The 21,430-nt window shown below is 43.8% G+C and overlaps 2 protein-coding genes across 3 annotated transcripts in view; both read right to left on the reverse strand.

Moving 5' to 3' along the window:
- Positions 1-1,384: 1,384 nt before the first annotated feature.
- GAS2L3 (growth arrest specific 2 like 3) lies at positions 1,385-12,780 on the reverse strand (the record flags this gene model as incomplete). Its single annotated transcript, XM_084279058.1, has 8 exons — positions 1,385-2,761; positions 3,493-3,600; positions 4,857-4,995; positions 5,667-5,730; positions 9,429-9,570; positions 11,121-11,239; positions 11,661-11,829; positions 12,751-12,780. The coding sequence occupies 8 exons, from the start codon at positions 12,778-12,780 to the stop codon at positions 1,385-1,387; spliced, it is 2,148 nt and encodes a 715-aa protein (XP_084135184.1).
- A 6,829-nt stretch (positions 12,781-19,609) lies between these two features.
- NR1H4 (nuclear receptor subfamily 1 group H member 4) overlaps positions 19,610-21,430 on the reverse strand; it is a 37,796-nt gene continuing 35,975 nt past the window's right edge. For both annotated transcript variants that reach the window (XM_084271948.1, XM_084271947.1), the window contains one exon: positions 19,610-20,319. In XM_084271948.1, coding sequence (XP_084128074.1) covers positions 20,081-20,319 — 239 coding nt within the window. In that variant the 3' untranslated portion in view covers positions 19,610-20,080. The remainder of the gene's footprint in view (positions 20,320-21,430) is intronic.

Consider the following 21,430-nt stretch of genomic DNA (forward strand, 5'->3'; position numbering starts at 1 on the left):
TCAGAACCTGAGAGATCCAGGATGTTTGTAGGAATGACTACTCATTAGACCCGAAATATCTCAGACAAAGCCACCCCAAAGACAGTTTTTATTCATCTGCCATGAAACTCACTTCTGTTAAGGGTAATGGTGTTGAGCACCTAAACAGATGTTTAACTCACTGAACTCATTCAGGAGTTGAGAACATAAAAAGTGCAGTTTTCTGGTGCTTTGGGATATTTAAAGGCAAATGTAGTCCCTTGTCACTTTTTTTGGAAACTACTCCTCACCTCCAGAGAGTAACAAAGGAGACCCACTAAGAAGGTCTCCATAAATAAACCGAAAAAGACCACTGCATACTAGGATGGCCCACAGAGATTAGCCTTTAGCACCAAGTAGTATTTAGCAAATCAATTTAGGTGTAAAGGCCACTCCTGCAGCACAGTAAGGCCCTGCTGGTGCAGGTCAGTATGCGCAGCTCAGCATCAGTGCAACAGGAGCTGCTTTGGGGCTCCATCCCAGGGAAAAGTGCCCTCCCAGCAACTCAGGTGCTTCTAGCCATGCAGCAAGAGCTTTCTAGGGAAGACTAGATTCACTTCAAGTCAGACCTGAAAAAAGAACTAAGCAGTTTTCTGCCTAGGGCTTTAAAAGTAGCTTTGCTCACTGGAGAGCTCTCTCACAACTTTGAGAGGCAAAGGCACAAGAAGAGAGCACAATCAAGGCCATGATTTCTCACGTCCAACTTAACACAAAGCGAGAAGGCTCCACTTCCAAGTGAGCTGAAGCCTCTTTAAGGCACATGGAGGGTAGAGTCAACACTGATAACAGCAGCTGTCAAACCTAAACATGACTGGAGATATCTTTCTAATATGTGCAGGTGACTCAAATTTGGGTTCTGGGACCTTGGTGAACTACAAAACCCCCCACAGCTTTGTATGAGGTACTAGAACTTTTACAGCTTACACACAGCTCTATCATTTGCCATGGGCCTCGATGTAGATTTGCCAGAACCACCAGAATCACTCATGCCCTGCCCTGGGGAAACATTTCTTGGGCGGGATTCACTCCCTTGTAAACAAGCAGCAGCAAAAGCAGCAGCCCCAGCTCCCCTTTCCTTTCCCCTGGCTTCCCCACAGCAGGTAAGGCTAGCAGCAGACAGGGATAGTCTCTGTCCCATGGTGCTACACAGCAAGCAAGCTCACATCTAAATATATTCAACCAGAACAAACAGAACTGCAAAATAAATACAGCTCTTATTTTAAGTTATGCAGAGCAGTGTAGGTTATACCCAATATTTCATGGTAAATGTAGTGTTATTTAACTTCTTTCCCTTGCCTTCAACATAGCAGATATTAGAGGCCCCAGTGAACAAAATGAAGACTTCCACAGAAAGTAACAAATAAGTTTACTTTCTGGGTTTTTTACTCCCTGTCATAACAAAATAGTGATCATCTTGCTTGCTTTTTGTAGGAGGACCTTTGGATACACCAAGCGTTCCTTTGTTACACGCTGTCGCTGATTTCCCCTTTGGGAGAGGCTTCTTGGCTGCTGGGTCCAAGCTTTCACTTGCTTGCAAGGTTTTGGCTGAAGGCTGGCCTTTTGTGGAAGGTTGCGCTGGCTTTTTGGTCACTGCCCCTTTGGCTGAGGTTTGAGGAAGCCGTACGACAGATAAGGGAGTGCGTTCAGGAGGTCTGGAGGAAGCAGGTCCAGCCTGAAGGGGTTTCCTGACACTTGGCTGCTTATTGGCAGCTGACGTTGTGTCTTTGCTGGCAGATACCAGTGCAGGTGGTGACTTTGCTGCTTTTCCAACAGCAAGGGAAGGTGCAGAAGCTGAGTGTTTTAAGACTGAAGCACTTTTCGAGTTCCCTGCCAAGTCAGGAGCTGCTTGTGGAGCTTTCTGAGGACGCCGAGTCCCAGTGCCCGAGGTCTGAATAACATTTTCAGAAGGAGGTTTTGCAAGGACCTGCTGAGAATGCGCGAGCTTGGCAACAGCACGCAGGTTTGTAGCGGGCAGCTGAGCAGCCCTTGGAGCAACCAAATTCGCTTTGGTTTTAGTGACAGACACAGGTTTGCACTTAGCAGGGACACGCTTCTGATTTGAGGCTATGGTTTCAGCTGTCCCAGGCAAGCGAGATGGCTGGCTTTTAGAGGACAAGAGCACAGTTGGTGCTGGGGAACTCCGAGCCAGGGCAAAATTCACCTTGGGAGCATCAGGGGACCGAATGCGTTTGCGCAAGGTTTCAGAGTGAACAAGAGCTGTTCTTGTTCTTGCAGACGAAGAGCTTTTGCTTACAGGCTGTGAAGGAGCCGCTGGTGAGTTCTGTGCAGGAGACTCCAGTTTCTTCGAGGTGCCGGCTAAGGGTTTGAAAGGAGACTGCATGCCTCTCACTGAAGAGCCCTGTAATTTGGATCTGACTGTCAGTGACTTGGCTGCAGAGGATGGGGTCACTGGCACTTTCGGTGATGCCAAGGGAGGGGACCGAGGACGTTTAGATAAAGCTTTCTTGGCACTGGCCCCAAGACCTGAAGCAGGAGTAGTGGGTTTTGATGGCTGCTTTTGGAACATGTTGACAGCTGACATTGGATTCATGACGGGAGGCTCCTGAACTCTAGCTGACGCGTTGGGGATACTGTCACTGGTGACCCCTTTCTGAAATGCCAGGATTTTTTGTTCCAGAGTTGCAAACTGAAGGACTCTGCACGGATCATATTTAAGCAGAAAACCCTGAAGTGTGTCCCAGCCTCCACCAACACGTACCATCACATGTTTGCCATGTAGCATCTGAGAATGGGGAGAGAGGGGGTGGGAGCAGGAGAAAGACAAGAGAAACTTGCTTTATGCAGCACTGTGTCTTCATCGTACACTAAAATCTATTGAAATTGAGTAAAAATAGAGGCTCCTTTCTTAGAGAGAAACATTTTAAAAGAGAAAGTATCTTATAAATAAGGTTTATACTTCCAATCTTTTTATTGGGTAGTTTCTCCTGCAGAGACAGTCATTATGTGTCAGGAAATAATGAAAACATATATACAGAAGACATTTTAATCATTCTGTCAGCATGCTTACTTAGTATGCTGAGATTTGGATACAGTTTTTGTTCAAATTGTGGATGTCCTCATAACATTTTAATCCCAGAAACTGTTATGCCTGCTGAACACAGCACTCACCTGTCCTACAAATTATAAAGCCCAAGCATTCAGACTTTAAATCAATAACGTTATCTGGATATTCTACTCTATTACCCTTATTTACATAGCAAGTTTCCACTGAAATTTTAGAAACACCACAGAAAAATATAAAACTTGCTTGGTTAACATGCTTAGTGTGATTGTAAAATCAATAGTCATAAGATATAATTAGCTACACCTACTCTGAATAGGAGATAGGATGACGTGGTATCCCAGCCTAAGTCATTCTTTAATTCTAAAAATACCATAAAAATGAGATATTCCACTTAAAAGCCTTTTTCTCTCCCTTATGAATATAAATTGGAATCCTTAGAAACTACTTACTCGTATGAAGAGTATTTTATCACCCAGTCTGTAACGTCCCTCTGATAAGTATTCAATTGAAAATCGATGTGAACAACTGCAAGGAGGATCTTCTGCTATATGCTTAACCTAGTTATTAAAATTGAAAGCATTTGTTAGTATTTTGATGGAAGCATGTGTTTACCAGTATGAGATTTTCATATCAATCTAAGAAAGCATTAGCATTCTATTCCCTCACAAGAAATTCTCAGCTACGTAGCTTCAAAAGGTAGAATAAAAATGAAAGAATAATCTGTATGCACAGACAATTATTTTGAGTTGTTCCTATTCAATTCTCATTATTTCTTCAAGGTGAAGTTATTTCTACTTCTCTTTTTATGATTTGTCCATAACACTTTGCATAGTAGAAATTAATTCCAATGACAGCCTTGTAAAAATGCTTTTATAGCCTCTAGAAATTGAAACAAGTGCCTGGGTCCCTCCTGTGACTGAATACATTGCTACGCCTGTCCAAGGGCTCCTTCAGCATTCTCCTTAAGTTTCTGCGAGGCTTTTTTAAGTTAATCTTCTATGTGACAGCCAAAGTGAAACCACTGAAAAAAGGAGAAAGGTAGTCCCCAAGTAAGTCCAGGGTTAGAGAGGATGTGTTTCTTGCAGCCATTTAAAAACTTAACAAATTGGAAGGTCAAGGCTACTGCCAAGCAGGAAAAAAATTGAGATTTTTCACAGAGAGCGAGGATCTGGTGGCTGACATTCCTAAAAGAGTATAAGTTTCACATTACAACAATGACGACCTTTAAAATAAATGAAATTTAAAGTCTCCACATGCATTTCAAAACAAAACAGGAGAGTTGTTCCACATTGTTTCTTTTGGACCAGTTCACAAGATGTGCAGATCATTTCCTTTCCTGTATATGTATTCATTTCCAATAGCTACAGAGGTTTTATTTAAAGTCTTTTGAAAAAGAATTTCATCAAACATTTGATACAGATTTATGAAAACATCAAACTGAAGAGAAGCATAAGTTACAGTCATAGAATATTGATGCAACAGAAAAACTGAACGAGAATATTACTTGTACTCAAGGAAGCAATGAAGGGGTTGGGGTGAGGGTGGGGAACGGAATCAAGGCAAGTTATATGCACTCATGCATTAACTCCAAAATACACATGACTGTTTTGCTCACATTAAAAAAAAAAAAAATTAAAGAAAAACCACACTGTTTTTCAAAGGAGGAGTGCACCCTTCTGTTTTCTATTTAAGGAAGCTCACAAATATTAGATAAAAGGTAGCCCATTTTCATGAGTCAGATCATACAAGTACTAAACTTAAAGTTTGATTTAAAGCCCCAAAACACACTAAGTACATAAGTAAGTACACTTACTGCCTCATGTAGCTCCCCGTGGTGACAACATGATTTTGTTGTGCTAACAGGTGATGGTGGCCCAGAGGTCATGAGTAGTGTTTCTTCCAGCTCGATCTCTTTCTCCAGTTTTACTAGTACCGGAGGTTCTACTCCATACCTCAACATAAATACAAAAGTAGAGAGCTTAATTGCTAAAGAAAACAAAATCAAACTGATAACAAACATGCAAAATTCTGAGTAGCTTGACTGACAGGGAACAGCACTACATGAGTCAGAGGAACAACTGCCTTGATAATGCAGAAAGGAGAAACAACTCTACAGTTTCTACTAGAAGTCCTCCCAAAGGTGCTCTTGGAGCTACCAGAGAAGGCAGTAAAAATGCTGCCAAAATCACACAATTTGTGCCATCCAATTTAGATAACTATCTTAACAGCTTCCAGTTCTGCATTAGAAATAATTTAGAAGTCTAACTTTAGAGAATGATAGAGAGATACCTGTCAAAAAGTTTAAAAAATAAAGACCTTATCACTGTATTTATTATTCAGTGAGTTCTTCCAAGTACCTATAAGCTGAATGTAATATTTAAACATACAGCTAAAAAACCCAGTGTGGATCAACACTTGTCCATGAAAAGAGCCTGATAAATATTTGAAAGAATATTCATATTGCACAGTGGTCCCAGAAAAGCTACTCATTACTTTCTGCATGGAATTAACATCCACTGCACTGCATTTAATGACCGCAGATTGTCTTAACTTTGTCTTAGAATTTTATTAATAGAAAATGTGTTCATCAATTTCTTTTCAAGAGCACATATGGATCACATACCTGGATACAATGCGTCCAATTTCCAACAAACAAAGATACACTTGTCTTGGATCCTTGTGCAAAACTAGAAGGAAAGAGAATAAAAGGGAGTTACATCTCACGTTTACAGTGGGGAGGCCTGTGCAGTTAGGTACAGAGAAAGGAAGATAAGGACTAGATGACTATTCTACCCAGAGGCAAACTACATTATCATGGATAAAGCACTACATTCTTTCCAACTCTAATCTTCTATTCTATAATGCAGTCCTAGCACTCTTGAAATCAAACTCTTTTCCAAAGAGAAACACACTTTATTTGATTTTATGCTGCTCTTTCTTGAAGCAAACTGGAAAGGAAGAGATCCAAGAGCTTTCCTCCAAACATATTATAGCAGTCTTAAAGATGACAATCATTCAAGAACTGCAAAATGGAAGATAGACCCCATCTGTTCATGCTTACACGTACAGATACAGATAGGCACAAACACTCTTTAGGAGTCTAGACCCCCCACTGCAAGGGGTCTAGCTGACAAGTGAATGGCTGGGCAACCAGGCAGCCTAAGTGGCTTAAACCCTTGGCTGTGAAAGAATAATGTGGGTGATTGTTGCTGTTTGAGTAAGCAACAGATCCTTTTTCTTATCATTTTTAAGAGTTCCGGGCATGAGCAGGGTCCGTCCGTATGACAGACTGACCCAGGTGCACCAGAAGATACCACGTAGCCAGCGGCAGCTTCCCTACCCCACGCTATACCTTGACTTTACCCCTCCCTATCAGCCTCCACCTCCTGCCCCATCCACCCGAAGGTTTTCTTCAGAATTTGGTATCTTTGTGAGGAGCTACCTGAGAAAGAGGGTCAAATCCCCTGGCTGTGAGGGGGAGGTGAGAATGACACTGGGTTAAGAGGCAAACACAAAGACGCAAACGTCAGACGCTGGCTCTGAGCACGGAAAAGATGCGACACAAATTGAGGTATGTTAGCAGCACAGAGCTTTGCACTAGGATTTGCTTCTCAAGGAGTGTGCCCACATTAAGCCAGCTAGTGCCCAATGCTAGCACACCCCTCAGTTCAGAGCGGCTCTAACAGCTGCGCGCACTCAACTGCATGCACACACTAAATCACAATCAGAACTGCTGGAGAACGAGATGGAAGAGTAGAGTGACAGCCAAATGGTGCGTAGGTGACCGTGGTAGTTGTTCTGGGTTTTCTTGACAACTTTGAAAACATTCAATTAGTTTTACTGCTGCACTGAGGAACAGAAGAGGCAGAAGAAAAGCAGTGTCTATTTTGATTTCTTGCAACATCGATCGTTAGGTGTGTGAGAAAAAGGAAAACAAAATGAGAGCCACAAACTAAGAATGAAAATAGTTTAAAAATTTTGCACACAGGTAACTGCTTCCTCCCCTGTCCCCTTTTAAGCCTCAAAATTGAGATGCTCTCAACATGTTCTAAGAACATAGTTGTACCAATGCTCTAGAAAACAAGCAAGAAAATCTACTGAAAAAAAAAGATCTATTGAAAGTCTAGAAAACTGTGCTTTATTAGCCAATTAAGTACACTGCCAGATAACTCAGAAGCCAATGGCTGGGAGAAAGGTCATTCAGCTCCCCTCCACCCACACACATGGCACGGTCCTTCCTCCACACACACAATCGCCCTCATCGAGTGTAAGAACTGTAAAAAGCTGCAGATAGAATTTTCATGTGGTGTAACATTTATATAAAACAAGTCTGACTTTCTACATATTGTGCAGTAACAATATTCAGTAGAAACTGGAAAATCGCTCCGAAGAGAAGCCAAATGAGCCAGCTCTGTGTTTACAGATGAAATCTAACATCTTTCTGATGTTCAATTTGATATTTAAAATGACTTTGTGACTTTGCTTTAAATAAGATTGAAGTGTTTCCTAAACCATAAGCTGAGCATGAAGTCAGATGTTCTCATTTACATCACCTACTCCAGTTTGTAAATCTACTTTTAAAAAGATCTAATTATGAAGGGTAGATCTAGAAAAAAAAAAAGTTGCCTAGACATAATCTAAAAGGTACTGGAGATCATTTAATCTTCCTCCCCCCTGCCACATTTTTGTCAGCTGTAACAGAAGAGGCATTATTTGCCTGAATCCAGAAGAGAAAAATCCGTAGCAGAGATTGAGACATCTGGCTTGATGTCAAAGGGCATCCCATGATGGCTAATCTGCCTTTTTTCTCAGGAGCCACTTATTTCCTTCACAGCCATCCACACTTTTCAGGAGGTGTTGCTATCTGTATCTGATAGGAAAAGGACAATTGTCAAGTTGTTCTTCCCTTATTTCATTACTAAAGAATGGCTTGGAAGTTTGATGGAGAACATCAGTGGAAAGAATGTTTCATCAAGGAGGCTGCAAGTCTGCTCAGTGCAACTGCCAAAAAGGCTCACAGAAGATATTCATGCCACAAAACAATCTTGTGTCAAGAGTTATAGTCAGACTTCAAAACACTTCTTGGCTATGAGTGAAAGCCACAGCATTAAGAAATCCTGTCTGCTTATCTCAAGGAGGCTAAACAGGTTCTAGTTACCCATCCACTTGCATTACTTAAACATCTTAGTTCCTGTAATTCATACAAGTTGGAAAAAAAAAAAAAACCAACCTAATTTTCTTATAGCTTAAGGTCTTCTACTCCTCTGAATTTCATGGCACTGGAGAAAAAAACTGACAAAGAAACACTCCCTAGTTAAATCAGAATGAGACAAATGCAAATGAGGATCTTTTCTCAACTATTTTAAAAGATGATTTAGCCAGAAAAGGAGGCATGGGCAGTCCAACTAGCAGGGAGGAGAGCTTAAAAGAAAAGCTGCTAATGAATACAGTGCCTCCCATTTAAATAGCATTAAATGGCACAAAGACTTCAAGAAAATCTAGAAACTATTGTGACATTAATTTGAGTTCTGAAAACAAAGGTACTTTACAACTTTTTTTGCTATTCTGCTTGAGAAACAGATATTTTGCCTTTAAAACAAGAAAACCCTCAGTATTTGGCTTGCACAAAGTTTTGTATTAATTAATTTTAACAGACACAATAGCTGGTAGAAGAGCATTTCATTATTTGCTGTGCAATGAAAGCACAGTTTCTCCTAATTAAGACACAAAAATTTTTACTCCATCTGGAAGTATGAGTCTAGAAGCTGTTTGTTATAAGGGACAGGCTGTGCACTGGGGCAGGCATACACAACAGTTGGCAATATCCTATTAAATGGGAAAATACAACTGTTTTACAGTCACGTCAAGCAGGTCCTGAAGTAAATGTTAATTACCAACAGACTGCTGTCACTTCAGGCACAACGTCCTGATGTAGTTACCAAATTTAGGAGTCAAGAATGCGTTATTCTGAGGGCTTTCTGGAATAAGAATGAGCTCCAATACCAAATAAAGGATCTTATTGTGAGTTGAGCCCATAGCCCCATAGTCTTCACACCCAAGGAAAACGAAACCACTCTTTTCCCCTCTGTTCTAAGTGGGCCTCTTCACTGAAGGAAAACACACCAGTTTATTGCACAGCTGTCACTCGTCCCTTCCTCCCACACAGCAATTTTTGGAAGGCTGGAAAAGCATCATGCAAGTTAGAGCAGTAACTGAACTGACTAGTCAAGCTTTTACGTGAACACCGAGTTAAAAGAAATGGAAGCATTAGAAGCCTGCACAAGGTTGTGAGAAAGGCTTCACAAGACTATACATAAGGGACTTCCCTGACCAGGTAGTTATCCACACACAGATCAAAGCAAGTCATACAAAGAAAGAGATTTACCTAAACCTTCAGATTCAAAGAGATAAATTTCATCAACTCCAATGGCCCTACACCAGTTAAGAAAGTTGGCTGTATTATCTCTGGCAAAAAAAGATCCTGATGGAGCATCCTTCTTACACGGAACTTTTCTCATAGGAAAATTCTGGCAAGGGAAGAAAACAAAGAGTACGTTGTGCACATCGACATTGTCAACAGATTTCAAAGCATCTTTGCAAAAGAGAATACACTCTAAATTCAGAGTACAGAAACAGTGGTTAATAACTGGTTTTGTGTTCAATCCACTATGTATTGTATTCAAAAAGCTACGCTATTGTAGAAGGCAATCCACCTTATCTTTGCAAGTGGTCACTGAGTGAACAATCCTTAGCTCTGCTACCTCTCCCAGAGCTGCCTGTACAATTGCTTCCCTATTTCCTCACATGCTGGAGTAAAAGTCTTACTGCTGGTTTCACAGGTCTAGTTACATATTTCCCCTCCCCAAGCTCTGTTCACAGACTAAGAAAGAGCTGAGAGAACCCCAAGTCAACCATACCATATTTAGCTGCCAGATTTCAACATTTTAGAGCCCATTCTAGACAGTGAAGGGAAGCAGAAGGGAGCAAAGGGCAGTTTCCTTCAAAACAATTCAGTAGTTCACAGAATCACCAGGTTGGAAGAGACCTTTGAAGATCATCAAGTCCAACCATTCCCATCCTATGCTAAACCATATCCCTAAGTACCTCATCATTTATTTGTTTTTAAATTGGTATCTTCAAAAAGTAAAGTAACAGTTCAAAGTTACACAAGTTGGGCTTTGGCATCTTGCCCTCCTTAAAAACACCCAAAGTATTTGCAGCATTCATACACCAGGTGGTATTTATACAAGACACATCCTAAGACTGCTGTCTTGTCCTGTGTTTCACTCCCCTCCCCCCATTTTACTAATAATTTTAACATCAGTAATTATATTACTTACTGATAAATATCTGTTATTTTAAAAGCACTGCTTTACTAGATAAACCACTAAAAGGTAAATAAAAAAAAGGATATGGTGAAACAGTTCCTTCTGCCCCCTAAAGAAGTGCTACCAATCAGTTGTCGATCTACTATTTGACTCACTGAAGTATTGCTTTAACTATACTGGGTACCTGTATGTTGAACATGCGTTACCTGCACCAGCCATTACATGGTTTTATGCTCCAAAGTGATGAGTGATCACTATTACTCATTGTACAAAGTCCACAAGTTGCTAGAGATTCATGTTTCAACTTGGCCTTGGTTCCTAATAAAAACACTGGAGTCCATCTCCAGGTACAGCTCAATACAGCTATTTTCACGACTAACCTATATACTAGAGCATAGCCACCAGTTTCTGGAATAAAACATTCTACCAAGTGCCAATGGTTATCTTGTTACCAACATACACCTGGAAGGAACTCCAGGCCCAGACTAGATCTTCCTCTGACAAGACTTCTAGTGAAATCAAAGTAAAAACCTAGTAATGACATTAGGGCTTGATTAACAAATAATTAAGTCATTCGTTCCTTGGGGTCCCTTCCAACCCAGACCATTCTATGATTCTATTATTTGTTGCATATGGACAGTTTGAGAACACAGAGGACACAGAATGCTGCTTTGGGAAGCCTCAGTCACCTGCTTACAACTAAAGACTTTATATATATATTTAAGAAAATAAATCAAAAAACAACTCACTCTTAAATTATTTGAGCTACAACATTTTTTAATTGTGTTTTGCAGAACACCAACCAACTGGCAGAGTAGCACCCCATTATCAAGCTCTTCTAGCAGTTGTTCTGCTTTGACCTCTATTCCTAAAAAAAGAGAAGATCAATATCAGAGTTAGTCCCCAGGAGGTAAAGAAGTTTCATATGAACTTAGAGGCAACCCAAACATCATTCCATACATCATATAATTTACTACAGTACTAAAGACGGAAAATGAATAGAAATATGTAAGTAAACTAAAATGAATTATGCACTTAATTAGATTTTAATTAGACTAACAAGATTAAAAAATATAAATTAGAACAATTAATCATCCTAACTGTAGGAGGCGGCAGCTAATAAAAAATCCCAAACCAAACTGTACATCTTAATGCAATTCTCTCAGCCATTCAGGCTCAAATACACCAGATCTTAACAGTACTACAGATATTAAGTGTCAGCATTGAGTGCAAAATTGGAAAGTGCTTGGAAGTTTATTAGACAGTGATTTATTTTGAACCTCGCTCACCCAGCAAGCCAGACAGCCAGATTGACAGATCCTCTTGCATAGGCACCAAAGTGGCTTCGTGCCGTACGGATATCCATTGGTCGTACAGGCACACATCTGCCAAACCCGGCCCATGCCTGGGAGTCAGGGGACTTCGGGGACTTAAAGGAAGGTCATCTCCAAACCATACCTGCAAAATAGCAAGCTCTGAATTAAGCAAAAGATCTGCTATTCCAAGGGGAGGTGTTCATTCCCCCTCAGACAGGTATACCAAGCCAACACAACAGTCACCAGGAATAGCTCCGGTATCAAAAGTGCTACTACATCTGTTCTTTTCGCTCCTTTGGATTTAGAATGACATACTTTCCTGAATATTAAATAAAGAGAACACTCATTACATTTGTGTGGACTTTTTTTTTATCCTCAGCTTATTTTAAGTAATGAAATCTGCATTTTATCACAATTTATTACAGATCACTGATTTCCCTGATCAAATGTTTCAGAGGTATTTTGTGTTTAAATCATTGAAATTAGGATGTTAAAAGAGTAAACATTCCTATGCAGGAACATAACACACTTCCTGAACATGAATCCTTACCATTTCTCTTAAAGACTGCATATTTTAAAACTGAGAGGTACCTTTGCATTTCAAGAAAAGGACCCCACTGAAATTTCTTGTACAACATTCCCAGAGACAAAGAGTCCTTCTGGTATTCTTAACTACTTTCCTTCAGTTCAGCATGTGCATAAAACATATTTATTTATACTTCAGCAATTAACTAGAAGATACGGGTGTTTTTTTAAAAGAAAAAAATCAAAACAAACCCTCTTAATCGTCAAACACGTTTTAAATAATCTCAGCCTTTGACTTCAAAACCTTAGGTAACAGCACTTTGGAAGAGTAAGGATCACTTCTCTGATATAGCATTAGCTTATCTATCTTGTCACATTGCTCCATTTGTAAAAGATGAAAATTATTACTTTTTAAAAAAACCCAACAAAACCATCTGAGGATTCTAGCATTTAATCTGCTTCAGGGTAGACCTTTGAATAAAACTAATAATTTTTAAAAAGCATTATCCAGAAATCAAATATTATAAGAGGCATTTACCTGAACTGCATTCTGCATGGTGACCTGCATTTATTTTACATTAGTTTCTTCCCCCTAGGGCAAGAGAAGAGAATTTTTAACACAGTCTCTCCCACTTTTGTGGAAGACCCACCAGTGATGTTTGGCAAAATAGGAGTGAGTCTCATCATCAATGGAAGGGAAAAAAAGAGAGGGAAGTATCTTAGCAGCTAAGATTCTGATCCAGCCTTCAGTCAGCTTCAGTTCTCTGCCCTTGAATAAAGCAGCAGTTATTACAGCACAAAGCAGCAACTGACTTTGTATGCATAAATAATACTCAAAGGTTTGCATGATTTTAAGGACCTGTAAGGCATTTACTTTGCCAAAGAGAAACGTAAATGTCATTCTTGGATTTAACAATGTTGGCATTCACCCTTCCTTCTAAGCCATCGCGAGTCTGTCTTGTACGTGCGTGCATACACATACATGCATCCTGAGTTTACATTAAATACTTTGAAGATTAGGAAAAACTCAAAGCAAGGGAATAATTTTGAAGAATGAGATATCTTCTTGCATAGATAAATAATGTAAACATTGATTTCTGTCACGTACGTTGGGATTTTGAATTTCCAGACAGCCAGTACACATCTATGTTTTCAACAGAATGCTGCAAATTATCGGGACTATTTCTTAATGAAAGTTTTAGAAGCGACCTGATTAACTCTTTCCCTCCTGAAGCCAACATGGTATTTTCTAGCAATGCTTTTAATCATGGGGAAAACCCAGCACAAACTCAACACTGGGCTAGGGATCAGTAAGTCTCTCTATGTAAGCTCCACATCTAGAGATACGCAGTATTACCAGGTTAGCTACATACATACACACATACCAGAAGGAACTTCCTTGGCATAGTTCTCCACTGTGGTAGTGGAGGGCAGTACAACTTAAAAATATACTTATCTGGACCTTGAAGCCAGTTAAAAACAACGTTATTGCTCCATTACTTAATACATGCAATAAAACTTCACAGGATTGTTTAGGCTGAAAAAGACCTTTAAGATCATCAAGTCCAACCGTTAACTCAGCACTGCCAAGTCCACCCCTAAACCACGTCCCTAAGCACCACATCTAGGCATCTTTTAAATGCCTCCAGGGATGGTGACTCAACCACTTCCCTGGGCAGCCTGTTCCCGTGCTTGAGAGCCCTTTCTGCAGAGAAATGTGCCCTGAGAACCAATCGAAAGTTCCCCTGGCCCAACCTGAGGCTGTTTCCTCTTACCATGTCCCTTGCTGTTGGGGAAAGGGACAGACACCTGCCTGGCTACAACCTCCTTTCCAGTAGTTGTAGGGAGCGCTAAGGTCTCCCCTCAGACTCCCAATATCCAGGCTAAACCACCCCAGTTCCCTCATCTGGGGTTGCTCTTGAGACCCTTTACCAGCTTCACTGCCCTTCTCTAAATGCGCTTCAGCACCTCAATGTCTGTCTTGTCCTGAGGGCCCCAAAGCTGAACACAGCACTTGAGGCATGGCCTCCCCAGTGCTGACTACAGGGGGACGATCCCCTCCCGCTATGGCCACACTATGTCTGATACAAGCCAGGATGTCGTTGGTCTTCCTGGCCACCTGGGCATCTCCCTGATTAAGCTGTCAACCAGACTGCAGACACTGTCAGTTTTAACTCATCTGTTTTCCTTTAGAATTAAATAACTTCCCTGACCCAGATGTTTAATCTTTATACATAGATAGCACTCTTCTCTCCTCCTCCATCTGTTGCACAACCTGGCCTTCTTACAACAAAAGGCTGGACAGACCATCACAGAAAACCCAGGTCTTGTAAAAATTCTCCCCCTCCCTCCTACCCAGAAAGCAGAACAGCACCACTTCCTCCCCATTTTTCCCTCCCACTGCCTTGAACCTCACAGGCTACACTGGACCACGCACGTTAGGCAATTCAGTCTTACCTCTATGACCAGCAAATGAGCAATCAGTTTGGTTTTGGGCTGAAGTCACTTCCTTATATCAGGGCTGCTAGAACTTCTCGAACTTTATCAGAGACACTCTGATATTTCTAGGGGAGGGGGAGAAAGAAAAAAAGACAACACATCCTCTTCTTGATGTCATTTTTCCTTCTATGAATGAACAAGGGAAGGGCAGTGTATCTACCAAGCATTACTAATGAGCATGTTACGCTTCCCACAGCTTTGTCCAGGGCAATACATTTTCCTTTAGCATAAGAAAGCTATTGTCCCAAGAGAGCCGCAGTAAGAGGCTTCATTGATTAAAAAAATAAATAAAACAACAGCAGAACAGCCAGCAGAGAAGTTGGTCTCATTAAAATAAGGAGCTCCATATAGGCTAACGAGAGCTCTAGCATACTAACTGCCAAGGGAAAACAAAAGGCAGCCTAATTCAGAGGGAGCACTCAAAACACAAACAAAGCAAAATATTCACAGAGCAGCTATCACAAGAATGCTCAGCATCTGCAGTTTTGTGGCACACCAAACAAAAACTAGGCTCAAAAAAAAATTAAGGAAAAATGAAAAATAGAAAAGCAGATTGAAGAAAATGGTGGCATTTCAACTGCAAGGGCCTGTTACTCTCAAACAAGTTATTTTGTAAGCCAAAGGGCCCCTTTAGAAAGTCAAACAGCTTCACTTATTTTAAAAGCATCTGAACAACATTTAACATCTGATGATACAGACTAGCCCCCCACCCTGGCCCAAGTTTTGAGTTGAAAAATTAATAGAGAAACAATTACCCATTTTCAGATCCCAAACAGTGCAGCTCTGCGATCGCAGGGATTAGTGTGATCACAGATTAGTTGTGGCCTTATCGCTCTCAGGGATGGGATGGGTACGGGAAGAGAAGACCCAGAAGCGTGTCACGTTCAAGTATCCAGCCTGCAGAGGTGCAGAAGGCACCGTGGTGAGGCAAATACTGCAGTACCAGGTAGAGTCATAACCAAATCTGACTTCTAAAACCAGTTGGGTTCCCTGCATCAAAAAGCTGTATGTAATGAATGAATCAAGTATTTGATATTGAATTCAGGCAGCTCCAGCTAGAACCCTATCAGCTTCTATGCATGCCAGGTTTTTTTAACTCACTTTCATTCAAGAGGCTTTTGGTGTTCAGGGTTCGGAGCTGTGAAAGAAAAGGTCCCAGGAATGAAAACATGCTGTATCATGTCCCACACAGAGCCTCAGGCCATGCCTTTCCCACCTCCTGATGTCCCCAAGGTGCCCAGGAGGGTTCTCTACTTCCTTCACTTCTTAAAACTAGGGAAGCCGGAGAAACTTGCAAGTGCTTCCCAACCAGGGGGGCAACCAGCCCAGCTCCAAAGCTCAGCAAGTGTAGAGGTCCCACCCCCCAGCACCAATCCCAGAAAACACCCCATTTCTGCTGGCACTTCTGCTGCTGACAGGCTGCATGAGAGGAGAGGAGAAAAGCTGGCTAGTAGTGTCTTATGGCTGAATCAATACAGCAACACTGATTTACCGTGAGACAGGTGGTCAGCCCCAAATGATATACTGGGGAAGGCAGGAGTAGCCTTCGGCTGGCCCCAAATGATATACCTCTAAGAAAGGGCTGGATCCAAACCTCCAAGAAAGGGCTATGGATCAGCATTAGGAAAGAGAGGTGAGGAAAAAAAAAAAAAAGATACCTATCTTCAAACACGTGGTGTAGGGACAGTCATTTATCAAGAAAGGGGGTGCAGACATACCCCAGGCATGACCCTCACAGGACAGCCTCTCAAGGCTGTAGGCTGCTTCTGCTTTCCAGAGATGCCCACCGCTTTGACCCAAGGCAATCTTGAGAAACAGTAAAGTCAGCAAACACTAAAGCACTTTATGCAAATACTTCAGGGTGTTAAACACATGCTTTTAGATGCTACACAAGATAGTTTGCTTCGTATCAGTTGTATCAGGTTTTATGGATCATTCACTGGGGCCCAACCAGCAAGACATGCTACATTAATTATAAGCCATTCTGTAGCATAAAGATGAACTGAGTCCAAGTCCCATTTCACTTGACTGCACAGTTTACAAAGAAACAACAAAATTCCACAACTCCACAAATACCTTAGAAAGGTATTGACCTAACTTAAGTGGAACCTAAAAAGCTTTGGGTTCACACACTTATTAAAAAAACCCCTCAAGTAGAAACACTTTTACACCTCCACTCTATATTTAAGATATCTCACACATCACCTTCTATTCCATCAACACCCAAAGGTAGTCACAACAGACTAACCCAGAACAGCTGGAAATAGTGGATTAGTCTTGACAGTACCTACCAAACCCCACATTTTTAAACAGTCTGACGTGAAAGAAGCTGTCAAGTCAGTATCTGTTGAAACCTACTGCAGCGTAGACAAGATTTTTATTTTATTTTGGTACACATATCCTAACATGCAGAGAGAAAAGAGGTAGGCACAAGAAGAGACATCCATAGAGCCCTAGTTTCTCCATCACTAACAGCAATTACAGAGCCCTTTTGTTGCACTACTGAGTCAGCAGGAGGTCTGCCTCCCTGGGGAGGCCTCAGAGGCATGAAAGAGAAAGAACCAGACTAGTCAGTCCAATGTGAAGTGCTTTAAGGTGGCAACCAACCCCTTACATTAAGGCACACCGACTGCTCTCCTGGGGACTGCCTTTCCGTGCCTTGCGGTGACAGCGCACGCAGCAACTAGCCCGCTCTCCCCTTCCAAAGGGTGGAAAAGGCCCTGAATTCACCTGTCAGGGCAGAGAAAGCCACTGGAAATCAGGGAGGAGCACTTCATCTCAACAGCTGGCATCTCGGCAGGAGCCGTGCAGACGGCTCCTTTACCACAAGAGCATCCAGTCCGGGGAGAGGCTGGTGAACAGGGGACAGGCTATCCCTGCTGCTCTGCTCCACCACGGTCACTAACAAGCCCTTCCCTCCCTCCCATTTCCACCCCACGCTACTTCCAGCAAACAGCTGAGGAGAGCATTGTTGGATGTCCCAGAAGCAGGTTGCTGGCTGGCCACAGTCAGGAGGTTTTTATAATGACTTGAATATAAAATGCTGTCTTATTATGAAAGATCCACCCAGTACGTTTAGAATTACATATAGGCCAGCTCTGCCTCACAGGTCCTAAAGGTATACACATACTTTCTCTCCATGCCTTTTGGAGCCGACGCAATGACAAAGGTGACACACGGCATCCGTGGCACACAGCCAGCTTTTGGCCAAAGAAAGGAGCCGGACAATTTTCGGCTTACTAAGCTCCACGAATGGGTATTTTAGCCAAGAGTTCTAGGGCAAGCTCCCTACAAAAACAACACTGCATCCTCAAACACCTGCGCGAGGCACAGGAGAGACTGGTTCGAAGGGCGGTATGCCAAAAAAAAAAAGAGCCTCCCCCCTCTCCCTTCCCCAGGGTAAGTTTGGCAGCGCTTCGCTGCCAGCATCCATGGCAGAGAGGTCCGCTGGGCCGGCTGGGAGATGCTGTCCCCGGCAGGGCGGCCGAGCCCAGCCCAGTGCCTAGCCCCACACAGGGGGTCTATCCCGGCTGCACGGTGCTCCCCGCGATGCTCAACATGTTTCCAGCGCTGCCCTACGGACAGCCGTAACTAACCAGGCACCACCGCTCCGGAGCTGCGCGCCTGACTCCGCGGCAGCGTCCCGGTAACCCACGCGGGGCCGGACTTCACGCCGCTCGAGCACTCCTCAGCTTCCCCGCGGGCCGGGCCGGGGATACTGCTACCCACTCCCCTCTCCTCGGCCACACCCTGGTGCGGGAGGAGCTGCGCACCGCGGCGCTGGCACTGCTACCGCTGCCGCCCTCCCCTCCCGCCGCCGTGCCCCGCACCGCGCTACTCACCGGCAGCTGCCACCGCACCGAGCCGCGCTCCCCCCGCGCCGCGGAACGACACCCCCCCCGCGCCGCGCGACTGCTCCGTTCGAAACAGCCAATCAGCGCCCGCGGGGCGTGTCCGCAGCACCTGGCCCGGGGCCGCGGCCCCGCCCTCAGCCCGCGGCGCGGTCACCGCCGCCACCACCCTCTCGCGTCCGGCCGCCGCGGCTCGGCGCTGTACCCGGTTTACCCCGCGGAGCTCCCGGAGCTCCCGCCGGTTTGGGTGAGGGCGCGGTGTAGCGGGGCCGCCCCTCCGGCTTCCCTCAGGGGCGCGGCCGTTGAGGGTCCCGCTGAGGGCAGGTCACCCCTCCGGTGCGCTGCTGGTTCGGGCGCCGCGGCAGATGTCTGCCCCGCCCGCCCTCCCTCCCCGCCGGCCACTTCGCTGTCGTGTCCCCCCCTTCACCTGCCACCAGCTGCGTCTGAAAGCAGTTCTGCTTCCAGGGGCAGCCGTGCCGGGCTTGGTCACCGGCGGCGGGAGCGGGGTGCCCGGCGCACGGGTCGGGCGGGCGCTCTTTCCCCCGCGATGAGGCCTTTCGGCAGCGGGGCGAGGAGCCGGTTCCCGCACCCAGCGCCTCGCTCGCACTGCCCGCAGCGCGGGGACGCGGTTCGGAGGCCGGCACGCTCGCCTCGCCGCTTCCCTGCCTGTGGCAGCGCATCGAGGCACAAGGGACCCACCCACCCACCCAGCTTAGGGGAGCACACGGGGAGCCCCGCCGCCGCGCACAGCGTTCGAACACCCGCACGTGTTTCAGGGTGTTGCTGGCGGCCTGTTGCAGAGCCCGCTGCGCGCCGGCTGTCAACAGGTGTCAGGCAAAAGCAGCCTGTGATGCGCTTTCACACGGCTCAGGGGTTTTACTTCGAACCCCTGCAGATGAGGTTACGTATTTCTGTCACGAAGGGGGGCTTCTTGACTGTGGGGCTTTTCTCCATTCCACGGGGTTTTCACCTTCTGAAGAAATAAACCTGTCCAGGTCAGACCGTGGACGCGTTTCGCAGCTGAACAGCACACGACCGTAGCGGTGATCGTTTCGGCGGGTTTATTGCTGTAAATATCTGGGCTATACTCTTTAAATGGAGGCCAGGCACAAAAACACTGCGGCGGGAAAACACGGGTGGAAACCTGCGTTTCCCCATTTGTCAGGAGGAGGAACTGGAACTGCAATCAGCTTAACTGCAGGGAGAATTAATAACTGCCATCAGCGTAACTGCAGCGAGAATTAACAGGGTTCCTCCGAGGAGCTAGCGGGCTCTTTCTGATCAGAGAATATAAATACAGAGGAAATTACAGCCACGTGTGGAAATCTGATAGCTATACAGTGTTCCGTGTATAGTGAACAAAGTGGCGTTAGTGAATGAACCCCTGGCGTGTTTCTATAAAAATGGCGGTAAAGGAAAATTGTATGTACGTACTGTCGGGTGTTTTTTCTACGAAAATAAATGCTATGTGGTCCTGTAAAAAGATAAGTGCTCCTAGAATAAAATAAAAAGTATCCGTCACTGCACATCCCAGATCTCACAGAGAAGAGGTGTGAATTTGTGATCATTCACTCTCCATGACATCAACATCTCTGCGTGATGATGGTTAAATGTCCGTAATTCTGTAAGACGGCCCAGAAGACATGCAAAGTGTTGAGGGTTATCTGGGTGGTGAAGTTTGCAGAACTTCTGTAGAATATCTAGTAGGGGTTCTTGAAGCTTCTCCACGGACTCTCTGTCCTTTATGTATTGCCGATCTGGTTATGGTTTTAAAAGAAAAGAAGCAATTAGCAAATGTATGCTCTGACACAATGTAAATAAGTACACTGATAGATTATTATTTGCACTGGGGGCTGATGTTCACACCTACCAAGAATATTTTTTTTCAAGTTAAGAGGGAATAAAAATGCTTTAACACTGTATTTTTGGTTCAGGGTTTTTATGTAAGCATCCCGCTTCTGGCGAGCGAAAACTTGCAATGTTATCAAAACCTGAAGTTTTAACTAGGAAATATTTCTCTTAGGTTGTATCATCATCTCCCAAGGCACCTGAGTATGTCCTGTGATATGTTGCCACAATTGAGCAGCATGGCATAAGTTCTTGGGGATGTCATACAACTAGGGAACTTGGCCAGTAGAGTGTACATAAAGATCACCGGGGAGAAATCAAACAGCTTCATCCCTCAGGTGAAATGTCTTTGTTAGAAAATGCTTTTTATTTTGTTCATGTGGAAGTACATGTGTGGGTATTTGGAGAGGGAGAAAAAGAGGAGGATGGGTTCCTTCGTCGCTGAAATTTTTGGTGTAAAAAAATACCCCGAGCCACACTGACTAAAAGGGCAATGGAATTGCTTCACCTCCCCGTTTTCTGTGAAACCTGATTTGGGAAACTTAGTGTGTGCCTTTTCTCCCAGAATACCAGGTATCTCTTCTCCCATTTCCATGATAGTCAGCTTGTTTGAGGCACAATTTCTCCACATTTTGTAGGTGGAGCTGATAAGGTTTGTGTTGCCAAAGAATTTGTTTTACAGCAAAGCCTGTAATCAGGGCTGAGACACTCTTGTGCCAATACTTCTGAAAGGTTGTTTTACAATGCTTTGTAGTCAAGGGGACAACTTGCTACTGTCCTCCTGCTCTTGCCTGCTGATGTTTGTTCAATAAAGGCTGAAGATCTTCATTGCTATTCTCTATTCTGAGTTACAGCATTTCCCAATTTCTCTCTAAAAGACATGACATTCCACAGTGGGCAGAGTGACATACGTGTAACCACATCTGGGATTTTCTGAAGGAAGGAGCCCATTGTGCTCAGCTGTAAGGAGGTGCCAGTCATTTTTTTAAGCAGTGCATTTGGGCACTTTTTTCCTTCTAT

This window comes from Gallinula chloropus, assembly GCF_964237585.1.
Source record: "Gallinula chloropus genome assembly, chromosome: 1".
NCBI lineage: Eukaryota > Metazoa > Chordata > Aves > Gruiformes > Rallidae > Gallinula > Gallinula chloropus.